This window comes from Balaenoptera ricei, chromosome 7 (assembly GCF_028023285.1).
Source record: "Balaenoptera ricei isolate mBalRic1 chromosome 7, mBalRic1.hap2, whole genome shotgun sequence".
Lineage (NCBI taxonomy): Eukaryota > Metazoa > Chordata > Mammalia > Artiodactyla > Balaenopteridae > Balaenoptera > Balaenoptera ricei.
Window position 1 is genome coordinate 93,024,229 of NC_082645.1, and position 20,518 is coordinate 93,044,746.

Sequence of the window (20,518 nt, forward strand, 5' to 3'; positions counted from 1 at the left end):
TACTATAAACACTTACATATAGGTTTTTATATGAACTTTCAATTCACTTGAGTAAATATCTAGGAGTGGCCTGGATGGATGGAATGGTAAGTGTATATTTAACTTTATAAGAAACTGCCAAACTGTTTTCCAGAGTGGCTGTACCGTTTTGCATTTCCACCAGCAATGTATGAAAGTTCCAGTTGCTCTATATCAAATGTTATAATTTTATGTTTTACATTTAGGTCTGTGATCGCTTTTGAATTAACTTTTTTATAAGGTGTGAAATGTGTAAAAGATTCACTTTTCTGTATGAACACCTGTTTGTTCCAGCACCATTTGTTAAAAAGACTATCCTTTCTCTGTGGAATTGCCCTTGTACTTTTGTCAAAATTTAATTGACTGTATTTGTATAGGTTTGTTTCTGGGGTGTCTAGCATGCTTCATTGTTCTGTGTATCTGTCCTTTCGCCCATACAATCCACTAGGAGAATCTTTTCATTCTATCTAAAAATATTTAGATAGAAATTTTTGAGAAGCTTTAAGAGGCACTCTCCAAGCTAAAGAGTTCTTTTTATTTTTTATTTAAAGCTCATTTGAACTTTGTATTCTGCGCCAAAATATAGTAATTCTTAATTTAGTATGAAAATGCTTGCCACCCTTCTGCCCCATCAATTAAAATTGGTGCTTTGAATGTTTTTTTTTAATCAACTTTGTATGGTATGTTAAAATTTTACATTAGACAATTTCCAAGTCATTCTGTTTATTTTTCTCAAATGCCTAATCTATAATATATTAAAGCGTTTGTTGCTTTGAGCTAAGTCTTTTTTTTTAATGTATTCTGTCTAACGCAAAATAAATGATACAGAAATGTTGCATAATTTTTCCTGTCCTTTTTTGCTTGTAGGGAAGCAGCACGAGAATGTCGTAGAAAGAAGAAAGAATATGTGAAATGTCTAGAAAACAGAGTGGCAGTGCTTGAAAACCAAAACAAGACACTGATTGAGGAGCTAAAAGCACTTAAGGACCTTTACTGCCACAAATCAGATTAATTTGGGATTTAAATTTTCACCTATTATGGTGGAAAAAGGACTGGCTTGGCCACAACCAGAAAGACGAAATAAACATTTATTTTCTAAACATTTCTTTTTTTCTATGCGCAAAACTGCCTGAAAGCAACTACAGAATTTCATTCATTTGTGCTTTCGCATTAAACTGTGAATGCTCCAACACCTGCCTCCACTTCTCCCCTCAAGAAATTTTCAGCACCACGAATCATGAAGAGACTTCTGCTTTTTATCCCCCGCCCTCTTCAAGAAGTAATAATTTGTTTACTTGTAAATTGATGGGGGAAATGAGGAAAAGAAAATCTTTTTTTAAATGATTTCAAGGTTTGTGCTGAGCTCCTTGATTGCCTTAGGGACAGAATTACCCCAGCCTCTTGAGCTGAAGTAATGTGTGGGCCGCATGCATAAAGTAAGTAGGTGCAATGAAGACGTGTTGATTGCCAAATTGACGTGTTTTCACATTTTCATTGTGAATTATGTAAGATTGTTAAGAGACATACCCTCTAAAAAAAAATTTTAGGATGGTGTTGAAGAAATTAAGAATGAATTCGGAGTGCTTTCTATGTACATTCTCTTCAATACTGAAAACTTGTCCTTGGTTCTTAAAAATATTCTGTATTAACTACAGCTCTTCCATAGGGCAGTTGTTGCTTCTTAATTCGGTTCTGTATGTGTTCAACATTTTTGAATACATTAAAAGAAGTAACCAACTGAATGAAAAAGCATGGTATTTGATTTTAAATTAAATCAAAGTAAGTAAAAGTACAAAGCTTGTTTTAGTTTAGTACTAAATTCTTAGTAAAAAGATGCTCATTAGTAAACCAGTCCCTTGAGTTATATAACAAGGTTTTTAAATAAATGTTTTTGTCATCGCCTTCAAAAATATTTATATTGTCACTCATTTACTTTAAAAGGTTTTTCTAATTAAACTGTTCCCCTTTGCACTTATATTATACCACCAACAGGAAAGCCTTCAAGATGTTAAAGCAAAGTGCTATATTTGTTTATAAAATGTTATGTGTTGTAGAAAAATACTGATTTTAAATCTTTTCCATATTAACATACTTTAACAGAGTAGTGAATTTTTTAATGAAAGAAGTTATAAGGATATAGTTCTTTTAAAGTACAGTATTAGATATGCACAAGGAAAATAATTTTCTTCAGACATATTTGAATGACTGCTGTACAATATTTGGATTGTCATTCTTGCAAAACATTTTTTTGTTGTTTTCTTCTATTGATAAAAAGGATAGCTGTGCTTTAGCTTTCCAATATGCTATATATCCTTTGTTATTCTGTAAAGGAGCTACCTGTTTTAATTCCTTACCTATAACATTCTGTATTTGTATGTATCACACATTGTTTCCAGTACTACTTTTAATTATCAATACTCATTTTATTCACTAAGCCTGATAAATTTAAAAGTTACCCTTTAAAAAAAAAATAAGACTGAGGTGGATTTGAAAAATTGGAAATTGACATAATGTTAGATAATTTCTCATTTCTCATTTGAGAAGGTATTTCTTTTTTCAAAGAGAGTCTAGAACTTAATGTTTTATATTTAGTCATGGGTTGTTTTTAAAAGTTAAGTTTGTTAATGTGTTAAGAAAATATGCAGATATGGGTGTTAATTATTGAGTCCATTTTGAAAAGTAAGATTTTTAATTAATATTTGTAAATGGTATATTTTTATTTGTAACAAACCGTTGTCTTTTTTCAAGGATGAACAGAGTTTATGAAGGAGCACCATTCTAAGAATTGAGTGATGTAGTCTTATATCTGGACAGTTCACCAGATTCTCAAGAAGGCTTTCAAACGACTGTAAATTTTGTTGTTTATCCTGCTGAGCTAATGGGGAAAGTTATAGTGTAAAAATTATTTGTATACCTGCATAGATGTGTCAGTTTTCCAAAACTGGTTTAATAGAAACCAAGCAAAATCACAAATCAATTCACAAACTAGAAGTCTTTCTTAATGAGTCAGAATGTCAGACGTGAACGTTTTAAAAGTCATAAGCTTTATAAATGAAAATTGCCTAGTATTTAGCAAGTTAAATGTTTTCAAAAGTTGAGGCTTTCTATTTAATTAGAAAGTTGGTGGTCCTCTTAGTCCCTGATAAATCAAGGCAAGTCACATCCATATTAGCTGGCTGAATTTATAAGTTATAAAAGACTGATTGCACTGGTTTGAAGTCAGTTACTTAATGGTGAGGTAAGAAATGTATTCTGTTGCTAAATCTGTTTAGACCCTTGGAGAGACTTGAAGATTTCAGTTTATACAGATAGAAATTAAGCATATTTTGAGCAAACTTTTTTTTTAAGAGAATTGGGAAAAAGGTGTTTGTTTTTAAGCATGCAACTTTGAGAATCTTTGTTAAGAAAACATAATTTTTAAAAATCTTATAGCCAATAACATGTGGCCACATTATAAATGTTTTTTCTCTTCATATTGGCCAAAAGGGAATAAAAATGTCATCATAGGAATCTGTACATATGCTACTGATTTGCCTAGAAAATAGCAAGTTTGGTATTGCTCACTTTGCAAATATAGGGCCATGTGGCACTTTTATCTATAGGACAGATTAACTCTAATAAAAATGAAGTGGGAGGGGTTTATTTTTTATATATTGCTCTTATGAGTTTTCAGGCTTTGATAGTGTTTAACTGAAAAGTGGTTTAGAAAGGGCTAGATCCAATGTGTTCACATTATTAAAAAAAATTGATACCAGATGTAATTTTTAAGTTCATTTTTCAAACTGAAGTACCATATTGGCAACCATAATATTGTCATAGGTGCTCTGTTCATTTAGATATTCCTGGCGGGGGGGAATGGCATTTGTATATGTGTACATATATATATATATACATACAGTATATAATCTGAAGCTCTGAGAGCTCTTAAGTCAGGAATGCTGAGTACTATAGTATACTGAGGTCGGATGAAATTTTACATTTTTGTGTATTTTATTGCATCACTTTTGGTAGTTTCTTGGACTGAATTACCCCAGCACTCATGATTGATGCTTTTTAATCTCCTGATTTTCTTCTAAGTGTTTTTTTTTTAATTGTCAGTTTTCTTTGGCTTGATACTTTTAAATCTGTTACTAGTCACTTGAACCACCACCACCACCCCCCAAAAAAGTATTTGGTTTTTATGCTTTGTCTCTGGCAGCTATAACAGTGGTAAGAACATTTTGAAGATAGCTTCTCAAAGGTACCACTGATTTTTCAAAAATCATCCTGGGGGAGAATTTTTGGTGTTTTCATTTGAGCAGGGATTTTTGTCAGAAAATGTATCTTGATGGTAAGTCAGCAGCAGTCCTAGTATCTGAAAGCACAATACCAGTCAGGCAGGCTGTCCGATCAGAAGTCATCTGGCTGAAGTTTATCTCTGTCTCTCAGGCCTAATCCCTGATCCTTTTGACCATTTGGGGTGACATGTGGAATCATACAAAGGCTTAGGAAGAAACAAGTTTGTTTAAACCACGATGCTTTTACTTACTTTAAGTGACTTCAATCTAGATTTCATTTTTAATGTTTTTAGTTCTGTGATCAGCTGTAGTCAGCTATCAGCATATATTGGTCTCTTTATTTTGAAGATCAGAAGGCTGCTTCATTTTGCAGGATTTAAAATAAGGCTAATATCTTAAAGTTAAGATTTTGAATTAAAGTGGGTTTTAGAGACAACTGTTACACACCTTTTCAGTTTTTTCAAGAGGCTTTATTTGTTGCCTTTGTAACCCTGAGAACTGTTGGTATATTGTTTCCCATTGACTTAATACAAAAGTTGTATATTTATTTGGATTATTTTTACATTATATTCTTTGTAAATGTTTGGTGTAACTTGCACTTTTAAAAATGACCCTGTTTGGGTATTAGCAAACTTGAGAAATTCCCTCATCAGTTAATTGTCATCTGACTTTTTATGTCTTTCTCCTCTCTTCAAATCATGTGGCTTTTTTTATGGAAGCTTTTTTCATTGATTAAAATATTTTAACACCTAAAGGCTAGCCTTATAAACGCTGTAAAAGAAAAATATCAGGAAATTAGATTAGACTAGCCCAATTAATTAAAAGATGGGTTCAAACCCTATCTTACTCTCTTTCATCATGGACAGATAGAAGGAAAAGCAACTCAAGTGAATAAATATTTATTTCCAATTTTAAATAAGACTGTCCTCACCCCAACATTAATACTGTTTATAGGATCCCAAGATATCCTTGAATTTGTCTAGAACAGTAAAAGACTTCTCAAGGCAATTAATCATTATTATCATGGAGAACACATAATAATTTGATTAAATTTTTTTCACTTTAAATTGTCTTTGTTAACATCAAAAAATGCATAAATTTGACTGATTTCAGATGAGGAGGGGAAAAGTGAGGTATGCTTAAGTAAGCCTGTAGGTGAAGAATTGTGGTATAAATTTGTTCAGTCAGTTGTACAAAGCACAACTAGAACTTTTTGTTGGATGTCTTACATACATCTTGAATACTTCTAATGTTGATATGTTGACTTTTTTAAGTTGACTGCACAGTCACTGTATGTACTAGGAACTGGTTTCCTTAACTTTCTAGAATCAACGGCTAAGAGAGGCACTAATCCCTGAGGGGTCGAACATATCATGAAGCTGAGTCAGTATGGAAGAATTTCAAATAAATCAAACAGGGTGCTGAAGTTCCATCTGTCTCATCTGCTTATGATAAGTTCTTATTGAGGAGTGAATGTAGCTTAAGCCTTTGTATGTGTCCTCAGGGGGCAAACTTTTAAGAGGGACCAGATAACGTTTGAATGGAGGGATTATATTTCAGGTGTTTTAGCTTGAAATTTATTTTTTAAAAAAATTAAAATAGGAAAAAAAATAGAACAAAGCCTGTGAAGCAATTTGATATTATAAACAGGCTGAGTTGTTTAGCACAGAGAGAAAATATTGACCTGTCTGCATTCTGGTACTGTGCATACAGGTCCTAGCTGGGTAAAACACGATACATTTTGAGTTATTCTCACCGGCAAGTAAAAGGAAAATAAATGAACAGTCTTCAGGAAATGTCTTTGAAAGGGTCATACAGTAGGAAATTCAAATTTTACCTACTTTATAGAGGCATTATTTAATACTTGCCTACAGAAGTATGGCATTTCTAAGCTCGTGTCTGAGGAGCATCTCGGAGATGTGAGAGTAAATCTAAAGTAGTTTAAAAATTGGTAGGGAAGGAAGACAATCCCTGCAGATAATGATCTTACGTTAGTTGGCCGAGTGAAATGATCTATCATTGTGTTTGGGAGGTTTTATTTTCTTATGTTTTTAAAATTGAATTGGTATATGCTTTATAGACATTGTATTTTTATCCAGGTGCCACTCCAATTTGTGTATGTAATAAAATTATTTATATTAAAAGTGGGAAATAATTCGTCAACATTTTTCTGTGAGTATAGGTTAGGATGGCAAAGAAGAGTGCTAGTTTGCAGTTTTCCATGTAAAGTCCCCGACTGATTTGTCACGTCAGCTGTCATCCCCCCCAAGAAGAGGAATTATTTCTAACCTAGCTGTTATCACTTGAAACTTTAGAAACAAAATAATCAGGGAAGTTTCTAGAGAGAAAGGTGTTTGTTTGGGTTTTTGATTTTGGTTTTGTGGGTGGTTTTTTTTTTTTTTTGGTTTTTGCTTGAGGATTGGGGTAAAGAATACCTCCCCCCAAAACTATCAGCACAAAACAGGGTATTGATTTTTAACTCTGATGTTGCTATTGGAGTTGAATACTAAATAAGTAATTATAGTGAGGGAAATACATTTCTAATAAAATTCCCTACATTCTAGAAACATCCCTGTTTTAATTTTTTTACCTAAATCTTTTTGTGCTTTATCTGTGTAAAGAGAAAAAAATGTACTGAGCTATAATGGATTTTATTAACACTATGTACATATTAGCTGCTTTGTGTTCAGAATGGTAGCAATTGCTTTGTATATTAAAGTGATCCTTGTGAATTTGTGAAATATTGTCATAAAGTGCTTTTTCTTACTGTAATCTTTGTGGTATCAACTGTCATAATGCCCTTTTTACACAAACATTTATGTGCAGTCACATAAACGTGCTTTTAAAAACTCCATAAGTCTCTTTTTTGGGATGGGATCTCTACATTGTGGTTTTCGCTAGTTGTGTCAAGCTATATTTTGTGGACTTGGTTTATTACTTTTGTTAAAGGGCAAAAGTTATGCTAGAATATATCACAAGCTTGTGGTGCACAGCAACAGAAAACTAACTCAAGCCACAAGAACATATCTTTAGTTACTTAATTTCACTGTATTCCTAGTTTTTAGCACAAGATTTCTTTTTTCAGTAAGGTTAAACAGTGCCTATTTGAAGATCTGGAGATGTTACTCCCCTGTTGAGACAACCAATGGGAGGAGACATATATATGGTCAGCTGTCTCTAATGTCATAAAACGCATCTTTGCATTGGAAGAACTGATAAGAACAGATGACTTCCTGGCTCCCCTTGCAATTCTAAAGTTCTGTGATCATAAAATGGAAGGAAAGGGGAGGAGATGTGGTTAATCTGCTCTTTGCTTAAAGCACAAGAATAAAAGATTCTCTCCTGTACTATTGATTCAATTTCTGAAAATAAGCAGTTGCGTTTTAAAGGACTTTTTTTAATTGCGATGTTTATTAAGCCTGTTATATCTGCCACTGTATTGAAGGAATTACATGAATTGTATTCCTCTTTTTTTTCTTCTACAAAAAGTAACACGTAATTTATTGTACAGATAGACGTTTTTGAGAGTGAAAGGGTGAGGTGTAAACCAGGATTGTGCTGAGCAAATTGGGACCTCGTTGACCCTCCTTGCAAACCGTGTTCAGGTGCTTGGACCTCCAGTAAAAGCAACGAGTGCCTATCTTCTCTCCATCCATATCTTTGCTGTCACTTGCTCATTTCACAAATACGTACCCGTTGAGAACATACTTCTGGGCACTGAGAAGTTCCTGTCCTCAAGATGCTCTAAGACACACAGCCAAGGAAACAATTCTAACACGTTTATACAATTTTAGCCCTGAATTCCAGACTCATATTTGTCATCTCTACTCTGATTGCAAAACATAGGTCCAAACTGAACTTTTAATTACTCCTCTAAGTCTATTCTTCCTTTGGCTGGTTCTTCTCCTTGCAGATGCTGCCATTATCCACTAAACTGGCAAAAACACAGAAAAGCACTGCCTTAATCAGTATTTTCCTTCCCCTCACTGCATTTTAATTTCTCGACAACTTTCTTAAGCACATTGACCAAACTGGAGCTTAGGATTCTAATGAGGGCCTAACAAGTGAAGAGGAAAGGTAATTTCCAGGAGTTTGAATGTAATTTTTATGATTGAGGTGCAATTCACATAACAAAATTTATCATTTTAAAGTGAACAATTAGTGGTGTTTAGTGCATTCATGATGTTGTATTACCACCACCTATATCTAGTTCCAAAACATTTTCATCACTCCAAAATGAAATGCTGTACTCAGTAAAGAAAGAGTCACTCTCAATTTTCTCCTCCCTTCAGCCCTTGGCAACCACCAATCTTTCTGTAGACTCACCGATTCTGGATATTTCACATAATCATGTGACGTTTTGCGTCTGGCTTCTTTTAGTTAGCGCACTGTTTTTGAGGGTCCTCCACGTTGTAGCATTTATCAGTACTTCGTTCCTTTTTATGTCTGAGTCGTATTCCAATGTATGTATATGCCACAATTTATCTGTTCATCTGTTGTACGTTGCAGTTATTTCCACTTTTGGACTACTGTAAATAATGCTTCCATGAACATTCATGTGCAAGTTTTTTGTTCTGAGTCCCTGTTTTCAATTCTTTGGGGTATACATCTAGGAGTGGAATTGCTGGGTCATATGATAATTCTGTTTAACTTTTTGAGGAACTGCCAAACTGCCTCATTGGCTGCACCATTTTACATTCCCACTAGTGATGTATGAGTGTTCCAATTTCTCTACATCCTGGCCAACACTTGTTATTTTGCTTTTTTAAAGAAAAATAGTAAAGCCATCCTCATGGATGTGAAGATGTATCTCATTGGGGTTTTGATTTGTAATTCCTTAATGACTAATGATATTGAGCATCTTTTCATGTGTTTGTTGGCAATTTGTATACTTCTTTGGAGAAATGTCCAAGTTCATTGCTCAGTTTTTAATGGTTTTTTTGTTGTTGAGTTTTATGAGTTCCGCATATACTCTGCATATTAGACCCTTATCAGATAATATGATTTGCAAATATTTTCTCCCATTCTGTTAAGTTTTCTTTTCACTTTCTTGATAATGTCCTCATTCTTATTTTTTAACTTAGTTTTTTAAAGTAATATGTATATTTGGAAAAAACTAAACAGTACAAATGGGTGAGTTTGTGTATCCTTTTAGTGACAATCTGTGCATATACACACAAATGTAAATGTCTTTTCTCTCCTCCCTCTCCTTTTTTATATAAATGGTGCTTTTTTTCACTGAATGTGTCTTGGCAATAGTTGTATTTCACTATATGTATATCTACCTCAGTTTAACAGGTGTGAAGTATTCCATTGTATAGATACAGCATAGTTCATTTAACCAGTACCCTCTTTTGTGGACATTCAGGTTGCTTGAAACTGCTGACTGTTAAGATATATACAAGTTAGTATAGATATATACAAGTTAGTATATCTCCAGGATAGATACTGAAAAGTGGAAACTTATTTATTAGGTATGGTTTTCTTCATATTTGGAGGTGGTTTCCTAAGCAGTATTAATAATCTGCTAAATTAATAAAAATGTCATGTTGGTTAGAATCTTTTATGTCAAACTTCATAGTCTCTTCATACATATATTACATGAAAAAAAATTAGAAGTAGCAGAACCAGCCTTACACAAAGTTACAAAAAAGCTGGCCCTTCCTTTTCTCACCTCTGTTATACTGTTTTCCCTTCTAATCTCCCTGAGAAACAGTTGTTCTCAGCTAGGAAACAATTTTTCAGTATGCCATCTTTTCTAGTGTTACATTTTAACCCTTCTCTGGTTGTAGAAAGAAAAGCATAACATGATTTTTAGAGCAGAAAGAAACTTCTGAGCTAACAAATCCTCAATTTTTAAAGTGCAAAAAAAAAAGACCCTGAGGACTGCCCTGCTTTTCCTGCAGTTCACGTCAGTGCTAAGAGAACCCAAGTCTCCAGTTTCCCACAACAGGGAAATACACTCACTGTAGTGTCTCACCTCATTCTTGTGAAAGAACTTGAAAATGCTACTTCTGTCTTGGTAGAGGTTCTGGGGAGCAGTAAAATTACGACTTTCTCTGACACTAAAATCACACGTCTGTTTCACCAACTATATCTAGGATCTCTAACCGATACTGGTACATGAAAAAGTGATTTTTAGAAGTATCTTAAATTGTTGGAATTCCCCGGTGGTCCAGTGGTTTAAGACTCTGCACTTTCATTGCCGAGGGCACGGGTTCGATCCCTGGTCAGGGAACTAAGATCCCACAAGCCGAGTGGTGCAGCCAAAAAAATAAAAAAATAGAGTGCTTGAATTTTTTTAAAGGTACCTTAAACTGTTATTTTTGTTTCTTGATTTTAAAAATGACTGAAAATGCTTCTATCAACCACTATAAACTAAAAGCATAGAGATTAAACAGAAATGATGTTGGAAGTGAATCTTTTATATACGTTCATAACAATTTTGTTACTGAGAATATGCTTTACATTTTGATATCCCTGAGAATAGGCAATTTAATAAGGTAACTGATCTGTAAAGGAATCTATTTTTCATGAGTATATGTTTATTGAACTCCCTTTATGAAGAGGTCACTGTTAACACTTGAAATATAAATATGAGGTATGGTCCTTGTCTTACTGGAGCATAAACTATTTGGTAAGATGAAACATTGCAGACAATGTTACTCTGCCCTCAGTTTTCAATCTAGTGTTCAGTTCACTTAGATAAAGTATTTTGATCGATTATAATTCTGATCCTTTAGTGTAAAAGAATAAATGTACCGCTAGAAACTATCTGAAGATGGTACCATGGATTCAGATGGTTCTATCATGAACTAAAGCGAGATACCCTTAAGAGGTAACTACTTAGAAGACAACAGCGTACTTTGTAGTTTTAGTTCTAAGAATCTGATGTATATGTTAATTTAGCATCTTGGCCATGGTAGTTGATTTTAACTGGGAAGAAAGTTACTGATACCCACTGGCTAAGTTAACTGCATAACAGTTTGAAGAAACAGAGCAATGTGAGGATCAAGGCTTAGTACAGTAGGTCCAGAGGAGACTAGATTTCTATCCTTAACTTGAAGACAAAACAAGCACACTTAGCATGCAAATTTATGGGATAAATTAATCCTTTTCTCCTAAGATGTCACAACTTCGTTGACATCTACAGTGGACAATGTGCTCCAGTATCCAGATACAGTCTCACGTCCCCATCCCCACACACGCATCCCTGAAGCACTCATTTCCCTGCTTCTGGGAATGTTCGTGGCTGATGGCTCTCAGCTGAGTCTCTCAGGTGTTGTCTTCACCCCAAGGTTCAGCTCCTTGTATCCGATGACCGACGACACAAGGATATAAGTCCCACCCCCCTGCCTCAATACCCAGCTTCCGGCCACCTCAGCTCTGAATTCCACTGAGGACTTTCCTGACTGCATCCCAACCCAATTTCTTCCTCTTTCCCAGTCCTGCTACTTTTACTCCGTCAGAGGTGTCGCTCTCGAAAGCATTCTCATTTAAACGTTCTGCATCTTAACCTTCACCTCTGAGTCTATTTCTCTAGGGAACTGGACCTGTGGCCACATTTTGAACTCAAAGCCAGAAAAAAATCATTTGATTTTCACTTAGACAACCAAGCTATTCCTGCTGAATTTTTCTCACCTCTTCTATTTGTAGGCCAAGGGGAAAGAATTACTTTCAGCCTTTTCTGAGTCTCACTGTTTTACGAAAATGTAAAAGAAGCCGATCACTGCTTACTTCACTTGGCAGAGCATCCAGCTCTCCGCCCACGCCGTCCACACCCCAAGACATTCTAATACCTCCCTCCAAAGCTAGGCATGTTACAGGAAAGGAGCTGAACTCCAATTAGTATCTTCATTTCTAATATCATACCTAGATGGGATTAGTCTTGCATTATAGTGTTATTGATGTTGCAGGGCTTTTATTTTACTTTTTTTAAAAGACCTTCCATGCCTATGGTGCAGTACTGGCATTTTATGGATTCAGTAAGCTGTGGATATTTCTATTTCATGTGCATTTATCAGAATTGTGTTGAACTGGTACATCACAATCTCAGAACTTTAAATTCACCTTTATTAAAGCCAAACCTCTATTTAAAATATGTGTAGAAAACAATGTATTTGGTGTTTCCACATCCAAAATATTCATTAAAAGGTTAAGAGGGAGGAGGTCTTGTTTCTAATGGTTTACGAAGGAAATCTATCTCTAGTACCGAATACCATACTGAGATTATAATATTCTTGGGATCTAAATCTGTTTAAGCTGTTGTTTAAGCTTTTACATTGTGAAAAAAGGGCAGGGTATGTGTGTCACTTCACAAAGTCTATCAAAGATAATCATAAAACAATGTAGCAGTCAATTAACACAGAGATCAATACCCTCTAAATGTAATGTATCTTTTTCAATCACCGAATATTTGGTTATGATATACTAGATACTGGGGAGGCAATAAAGAAACAGGCAGAAGCACTCCTGGCCCTCAAGAAGCTCACAGTCTTCTGGGGAGCACAGACACTGAATAAGCAATTATCAGTACAATACAGAAGGAGCTTATACTTGGGGAGCTAACCTCCCATGGCGGGATGAGGTTTAAAACTTTTTTTCATTGTCATCCTATGCAGTATAAGGAGGCAGGGAAAGCCTAGGAAAGAAATACAAAAGCAACATTTGACCAAGGGTAAAGCGGAAGGGAGAAACTACAGCTTTTGATTTGAAGATAACCTATTCCCAGCACATAGAGGTCCAAGATTTTAGGTGCTATCAAAAAGTAACTAAAATTTTATTTTGACTTACGCCTTTGTTTATATACCTAAATCCGAAATTACGCCAGAAAGCACGTGAGACCTCAGAAAACTCACATCCTAATCTCAAACAACGAAAAGTATTTAAGACCTAAATGCAGTAGACAAAAGATTTCAAGAGTATTAACAGCTCAGGGAATGTCCATTACACCTCTTGTTTTATACTCAGAAAATTAGAAAACTGGGCTAAACGTATGTCTTACAATGTGTTTTAAATGATTTGCAGGATCTAGCCTCACCAAAACAAGCTCACTGCTTTGAAGATGCCTTTATACCAACCCTTCATCACAGCATCAGTGAAAATTGTTTATTGAGAGGGAGCAGTATGGGATACAGAAACAACATAAACCAAAATCGCACACTTTCCTTTAATGTTAATTGAATTTCAGAGCGAGTAAAACATAACTAAAAAGTCACAGCAATGGGACAAAGTGCTGCTTTGTTTTAAAACTGCACATTTGCTTTGCCTTTTGAGAACCTTTGGTTAGACTTTTTGTACAGTAAGCCATTTCATTACATATGGTTATATTCCCAGTCTAAGACCTTAATTGACACACTCAGTGACAACATTCTTATAAATTATAGCCAACTATAAGTCCTCCCTCAGGCTTCTCCTCTGTGCTTTGTAAATACGTACATCTTTTTCAGGATCATAGTGAACCTTACTCACAGTAAATTGCCTCTCAAGCATCGCTAAGAAGTTGTGATCCCGTTCATAGCGAATTCGGCAAGCTAAAAGAATCACAGAGTGGTTGCTACAGAGATGTTCCAATGTTTGAAGAAGATCTGTGAATGTTTCTTCTAAATATATGATATCAGCTCCAAGTATCAGGTCAAATTCTCCAGGTGAAAAACTCCCCAAATTCTGTCCCCAAGTCAGCTCCTTAACAACAGCTCTGGGCTGGATATGGGGAGGTAAGTTGGCTTGAACGTTTGATTTAAGAAACTCTAATGCTACTTTTCGATCCGTGATAGTCACATGAGCACCTAGAACATGGGACAGAAAGTAATGCACACATCAGTACAACTAATAGGTAGAGGGATCAAGTTAAACAGCAGGGTGAGCGTCTCTAAATATTCCACCTGATAAGACACAATATGATGCCTTCGTGGAGAGCTGTGATACGTCAGAACAATGGCCAGCAGCTCCTTCTCTACTGCCTGTAGGTAAAAGTGAAACTTTGGTTTGCCTCTATGACACACTTGCTGTTTGCTGAAGTTATGCCTATTAAATACAGGTGACAAGCTAGCTGATGCTTCTGAATTGTGCAGACAGAAGTGGCCCACCCTTCACAGGTATCTACCATTATACTTCATTTATTAGGTCACCGTCTTCATGTCAGTAGGCCTCAGGGTAAAATGGAGTCCAAAGATGAAAAATCTGGGAGCAAACAATTATGAAGATGACAAGGTACCATAAACCGGGAAAGGTTCCTTTCTGGGACTAAAGCTTTAAAAAGAATCAAGGAAAAGATTAGCTGGCTACTAAGAAATCTCAGTCTTCCTCTCCTTATGCTGTCATGAAGCAGACAATCTATATGTATTCATGCAATTCATATATAATTATTGAAAAATAGTAAAGTTAGAAACGACTAGATTGTATTAAAGTACTGCAGGTTAAAATGTGAGGTAATGTTCTCTATGTGCTAAGTTTCTACATGCAATGTGTAAAATGAATGAGGCAATATTTTATTAATCTGTTTCTTGAGGGTTGTTTACCATGAACTAAGAGATCCAACTTTTTGAACCAATATGACCGAGAGGAGTCTGAACTGGTAGGTATCCTTCAGGAGAAGCAACTACATAAGGTCAGCCCCGAAATACCTCATCTACATTGTATTAACACTATAGTACCTGTAATCCTGCTTGGTTTTGACCCCATAAATTCTGAAACTTAAAAATTATGTTTCATTCTTTCCTAAAATTATTTCTCATCTGCATCCTTCAGTCTGCAATCTTCATGGGTAATCCCCAAGAGGATCCCAGACCATTTCAGTGGCAGCTTATACTGAATGTTTCTTATCTTGACATGTAACATTAGGACAGTATGTAATTCAGTTTGACATCTGACTCAGTCCTGAGTGTGATACTATGAAAATGTGCAAGTTGTTAGATGCACGCACCTACCACTTTGACCATTTGTTGCTAGACAGAGTGCTGCCCAATGAGCAAAATTCAGTGATACTTTTCATCTCTCCTGATAACAGAAATCACAGACAGCCTTTTCCTGGTTTAACTTAGAACTTTACCTCTGGATTTCCTAACAGTCTACAGAGCACTCTGCTGGGAATACTGGAATGATCTGGTCTTTCGCATGTCACCTCAGTGTTCCTGTTAATAGCTCTTAGATGGAGACCTCCTCTAACTCCTGTCTCAGGGATTTCTGTTCCAGGAGTTTCAGTAGGATCTTAATGTCAGTTGACCATTCCCCATAATGTCCATCAATTCTACAAACATCCAAGTGTCTACCAACAGCATGGGAGAAAAACCTCTACCCTCATAGAACTTACATTCAAGTGAGGAGATAGGCAGCAAGAGGTGTTTTTAAAAGTAGGATATCTAGTATGTTAGTTGGAGATACATACTAAGGAAAAAAATAAAGCAGGAAAGAGAGACATAAAACATCAGGAAGTAAGAGAGTTGGGTAGAAAGGGAAGGCCTCACTGAGAAGGTGACTTAGGTGAGGGAATAACCGAATGCATATCAGGGGGAAGAACATTCCTAGCAAGTAGAAGAGCAAGTGCAAAGGCCTACAGGGGCAGGTGAGGAGGAGGCTAGAGTGGCTGGAAGGAGGGATAAAGCAGGAGGAGACAAAGTGAGAGAAGTAACAGGTTAAAGAAGTAACCGGAGGGAGGCACATCAGCTGGGGCTTCACAGGTTAAGTTCCAAAAAGGCTCTGGCTTTTTCTGAGTGAGATGGGAAGCCACTGGAGAGTGCTGAGCAGAAGTACTAGTGATCTGACTTAGGTTTTAACAGAATTCCTAGCAGTGGGGCAAGGCCAGAGCAAGAAGACCTGTGAGGAGGTGTCCACAGTGATGCGGGGGGGCGAGCTGCAGGCCCCCTCCCTGCTGTCACGGCTCCCAGGCTCCCACCACAGGCCAAGTCCCAAACACAGGCCACCCAGCAGTAACCACTCTCCTGGCTCTGGCAATCACTCCCTCACGAGTTACTCGATTTTTATCCCCCAAATATTCAGCTCACAGAATATTATCATCTTGCCTGTGGTTTTGTTTTGGGAGTTTTTGTTTGTTTATTTGGGTGAAGGGTATGCAGGATGTCTTAAGTTTCTTTTAATCTATCAGTTTCCTGTATGTATTTATTTATTTATTTTTTCTCCTGCAATTTAGGGAAGAAACAAATCATCTGTCCTGTAGTTTCCCACAATCTAGATTTGGCTCATTATGCCATTTGTATAGTTTGACATGTTCCTCTGTGCTCTGTATCTCCTGGAAATTTGTCTGATTTGAGTCTGATTTTTTGAACAAGAGTATTTCACAGGTGGCGGTGGTGTTTTGCATCAAGAGGATGTAATACCCGGTAGGCTCTATTTTTGTCATGTGAGCAACCACAAATACTCAATGCCCAGATCCTTAATTTATTAGATTCCTTTTGCATTTATTTGTTGAGAAAGCTTCTTTCAATTACTACTTGGTTATTCATTTTGTAGAGGAATTGTTTGACTAGGAAAGGCAGGATAAATTTTGCTCTCTCCCCTTTTATAAACCAGATTTCAAAGAGCTGGTTTCTAAGTATCCTCCAAAGATGACAGATTGGGTTTACTTTGTTGTTGTTGTATCATGAACTCATGCATTAAACATATCTGACGTATTTAAACCCATGCCATCATCATTATCGATGTTCAAATTGTCTAGCTTTTGCCAATGGACTTTTGACACAAACCCAGTCATCCTCGATAGCTTCCTTGCTCTCTGGTACGACAAGATATTCCAGGGTCAACTTATACGTTTCCTGCTACAGAACTACAATCAGCCACTTATTAAGTTTTATTTTTTACTTTTTGGATGGGAGAAATAACAGCAAGTTTGTATGCTGATGAGAATGATCAGGTAGAAAGAGGGAAAAGTGATAATGCAGGAAAGAGAACCACTGCAACAACACCCTTGAACAGGCAAGAGAGGGCTGGCCCCGGGGAGGAGACCCAGTCCACGTGCATACGGCATCGGGAACAAAGGCAGACCGCAGGTGCAGACGCAGGGGGTGGTTAGAGACAGTGCCGGGACGTTACAGAAGTTCTCTTGATGGCTTCAATCTTCTCAGTAAAATAAGGAGAAATGTCATCAGCTCAGAGTGGAAGTGGAGAAAGGAGGACTGGAGGTCAGCAGAGAGGGAGCAGAGCTGGACTCCTCAGCAGCACGAGGAGCCCCCCAGGGGGTCCTGACCAGGAATTTAAAATGAGACCCAGAAGTAGTCTGTTTCCTCCAGCCACATTCAGCTGCCTGGGTGCAGGCCTGGAACAAGTGGAGAGCTGCACGTAACCTTGTTTTGAGCCCAGAGAAGAGGATGAAGCAAGGAAGTGCAGGGTATTGATGGTACGTGAAGATGGTAATAAAGTGACTGCCGGTGAGATTTATGCTGGGTAAGGAGGGAGATGAGACAACATTTAGTTCATGAAAAACTAATGGAAACTGACCCAATAAGACAACATAGCCTGCTGTCACTCGCTTGGTAATGGAAAAAGAACATGTAAACATTTGTCATTACTTTTAGTTTTTAGTTTCGTAAGCAACGCCTTAATTTATTCAAATGTTGGAGCAGAGTGTGCGCTAAAGATACAGAGATCGGCAAGAAAGTCCTTGCCCTCTAGGAACTGAGAGTCTCATGAGACAGACACACATAAACGTAATTATGATGCAGTGTAGGGAGTAAAATATAGGAACATGGGTGTGCCAGGAAATTATGTGGTCACAAAGGAAAAATTCTTCGAGAGGAGCAGACGTTGAAGAAAGATTTCGGAAGGAAAGGAAATCTGAGCTTACACTTGAAAGATGCGGCATTAACCAGAGGAAAGAGGTGAACAGGGGAATTCAAGGCAGAAGGGACAGGCCAGAGGCAGTGTGTGTGTCACTGGAACTTCACTCAGTGCAATTGTGCTGAAAAAGAGTCAGCAAAGTGAGATTACAGAGCCTCACTAAGAAGCCTGGGATTTGGCCTGCAGGCAATGGGAAGGCACAGGGTCACCCCATCACTCCTGCATTTTACATGGGCCACACTGACAGCTATTGGGAAAAGTGGGTTTGATAAGACAGAGGTAGAAAGGTCAGGTGGGAATGTGGATAGAATCTAGCAGGAGACAGATGATAAGCACTCCAGCCAGACAGTGGGAATGGAAAGGGAGAAATGGAATCAAGAAATAGTTAAAAGACCCAGCAGGGCTCAAGGGCTGGGGGGCAGCGGGGAGGGCAGGTCAAGGAGTTGGCTTGAGTGACTACTTGCATAGTGATGCTAACTCAGAACAAAAGAGAAAGGACAAGTTTGGAAAGGGAAGAAGAGTTCAAGTTTAAACACATGCTGACAAATAGCCAGGTAGAGACATCAACAGCTTTCATTTAAACGTACAAGTTGAAAGTTCAGTGGAGACTTGCACTGGAATTACAGAAAACTGAAAGACAATTTCTTGCTGAGCATTATATTTAAGACAGCAGTCCTTAGACTTGCTTGGGCATCAAATCGCCTGGGAAGCTTTTAAAATCCAGATTCCTGACCCCAACCCAACTTACAGAACCCTGTCTTTAAGATGTGATTTTTTTTCCTAAGAATAGTTTTCAAGTAGTATAAAGGCGGAAGAGGTTTTCAAACTAAGAACCAGGATTTGAGAGTCAGACTGGACTCAAATTCTAACTCCACAATCCATTAGCTTGTGACCTTGGGCAAGTTACTTGACGTCTATTAGGCCTCCATTTCGCCACTTTGAAAAGAGCTCCAAGTAGACCTACTATGCCAGGTTGTGGTGAGGATGAAGGCCATAAAGACACAGCACCCAGAACACAGGAACCGCCCAGGAATTAGCAGCTGTTTTTTCTTTTAACATGAAAATCTCATCACCCTAGATTAACATTCTGCATATCATTGACCATTTGGGGGGGGGGCGTTTTTTAATGTAATTTGTCTTTTCCCGCCTCTTGCCCCAGTTAGAATTAGAATGGATGCTTCCTGAGAGCAGTGACCTGCTGCTCTAGAACCATGACAGGCACGCGGTGGGTGTTCCCCAGAGTCAGGAATCAATGAGTAAGGTTACAAAAAATGAAAATAGTTTAAAAAGGGGGAACAATCAACCTCTTTTCTGACATTTCCAAAGCACTACCTATTCTAGTTCTGTTTCCATTTTAAAGAGATTAACTTTTTCTTACTCTTAGGTTTCAGCCTCAAAATTTCTCCAGCCTAATACTTTGTAGCCACAAATAATGAGCATGAAAAGCATGCCATAGCACAGAGAAATGTGCACGACATGTTAAGTGAAACATCATATATATGTGTGTGAAAATATACATGCACACACATAGGCACACGTATGGAATCACGATTATAACTATGATTAACATACAGATGGAGAAAAGGAATAGGAGGAAATACACCAAAATGCTAATGGTAATTATATTGCAAAGTCATGAATAAGCAGAATCTTTGGTGGGTTTTTGCTTTTTTTTAGACTGCTTCTAGGGTTATTTTTGTAATAGAGTTATATCATTTTTATAACAGAAACAGTAATTTTCATGATTTTCTAGTTCATCTCTTATTCCAGAACTATTTGGGTGTCTACTGTGTGCCAGCTGCTGTACTAGGGCCAAGGACACACAGAAGGAGGCACGGCCCCATTCCTCAGGAGCCTCGGCCTGCCAGGAGAGACAGACACATGAAACAACTGCCTACAGGGAAATGTGACAGAGCTGGGGCGGAGAACACCGAGCGCTGTGGGGAAGAGAAATAAGGCAGCAATTAATTCTGCTTTGGGGCAACCACAAGAACACCGTCTGCCATTCTGTTGTTCTCGCCCTTCCCAGAGTCCCCATCTTTTGTGGCAACAACTAACTAGTCCTTCGCTCTGTGTTGGTCTTTGAAGAACCTTACGCTGGCTTTCCCAAGCCCACAGATCCAGATTTCTAGATCAGAAATGAAAATGCAGAGAACGCTTGTTGAGCGTTTACTTTGTGCCAGTCAGCGGGCTAACAGATTTCTATGCGTGATCTCATTTGATCCCTGTTGGCCAGTCAATATGGTTATTATCCCCAGTTTATTGGGAAACTGAAGTTTAGAGATTCAGCAACTTGCCCAAGGTGACACAGCTAGTAAGAATTAAAAGAGGTCAGAGCCTGTGGAGAGTGGACTTGCGGTTGGGGGGTTGAGGGCGTGGTGGTGGGGAAGGAAGTATTGGGAGTTTGGGATTGGCAGATGCCGAACTATTGT

The 20,518-nt window shown here is 37.4% G+C and overlaps 2 protein-coding genes across 10 annotated transcripts in view; one reads left to right on the forward strand and one right to left on the reverse strand.

The window, feature by feature from the left end:
• Nucleotides 1-7,152, forward strand: part of CREB1 (cAMP responsive element binding protein 1) — a 56,907-nt gene extending 49,755 nt beyond the window's left edge. For 3 of the 4 annotated variants that reach the window (XM_059928548.1, XM_059928550.1, XM_059928549.1), the window contains one exon: nt 886-1,930. In XM_059928548.1, coding sequence (XP_059784531.1) covers nt 886-1,030 — 145 coding nt within the window. In that variant the 3' untranslated portion in view covers nt 1,031-1,930. Of the gene's footprint in view, nt 1-885; nt 1,931-2,766 lie in introns of those variants that run through there. The other variant, XR_009504280.1, reaches the window with a different exon arrangement.
• Nucleotides 1-20,518, reverse strand: part of METTL21A (methyltransferase 21A, HSPA lysine) — a 55,876-nt gene that overhangs the window by 30,839 nt on the left and 4,519 nt on the right. For 3 of the 6 annotated variants that reach the window (XM_059928553.1, XM_059928554.1, XM_059928552.1), the window contains one exon: nt 12,351-14,083. The exons of the other annotated variants lie outside the window; for them this stretch is intronic. In XM_059928553.1, coding sequence (XP_059784536.1) covers nt 13,686-14,083 — 398 coding nt within the window. In that variant the 3' untranslated portion in view covers nt 12,351-13,685. Of the gene's footprint in view, nt 1-12,350; nt 14,084-20,518 lie in introns of those variants that run through there. 6 annotated transcript variants of the gene reach the window in all.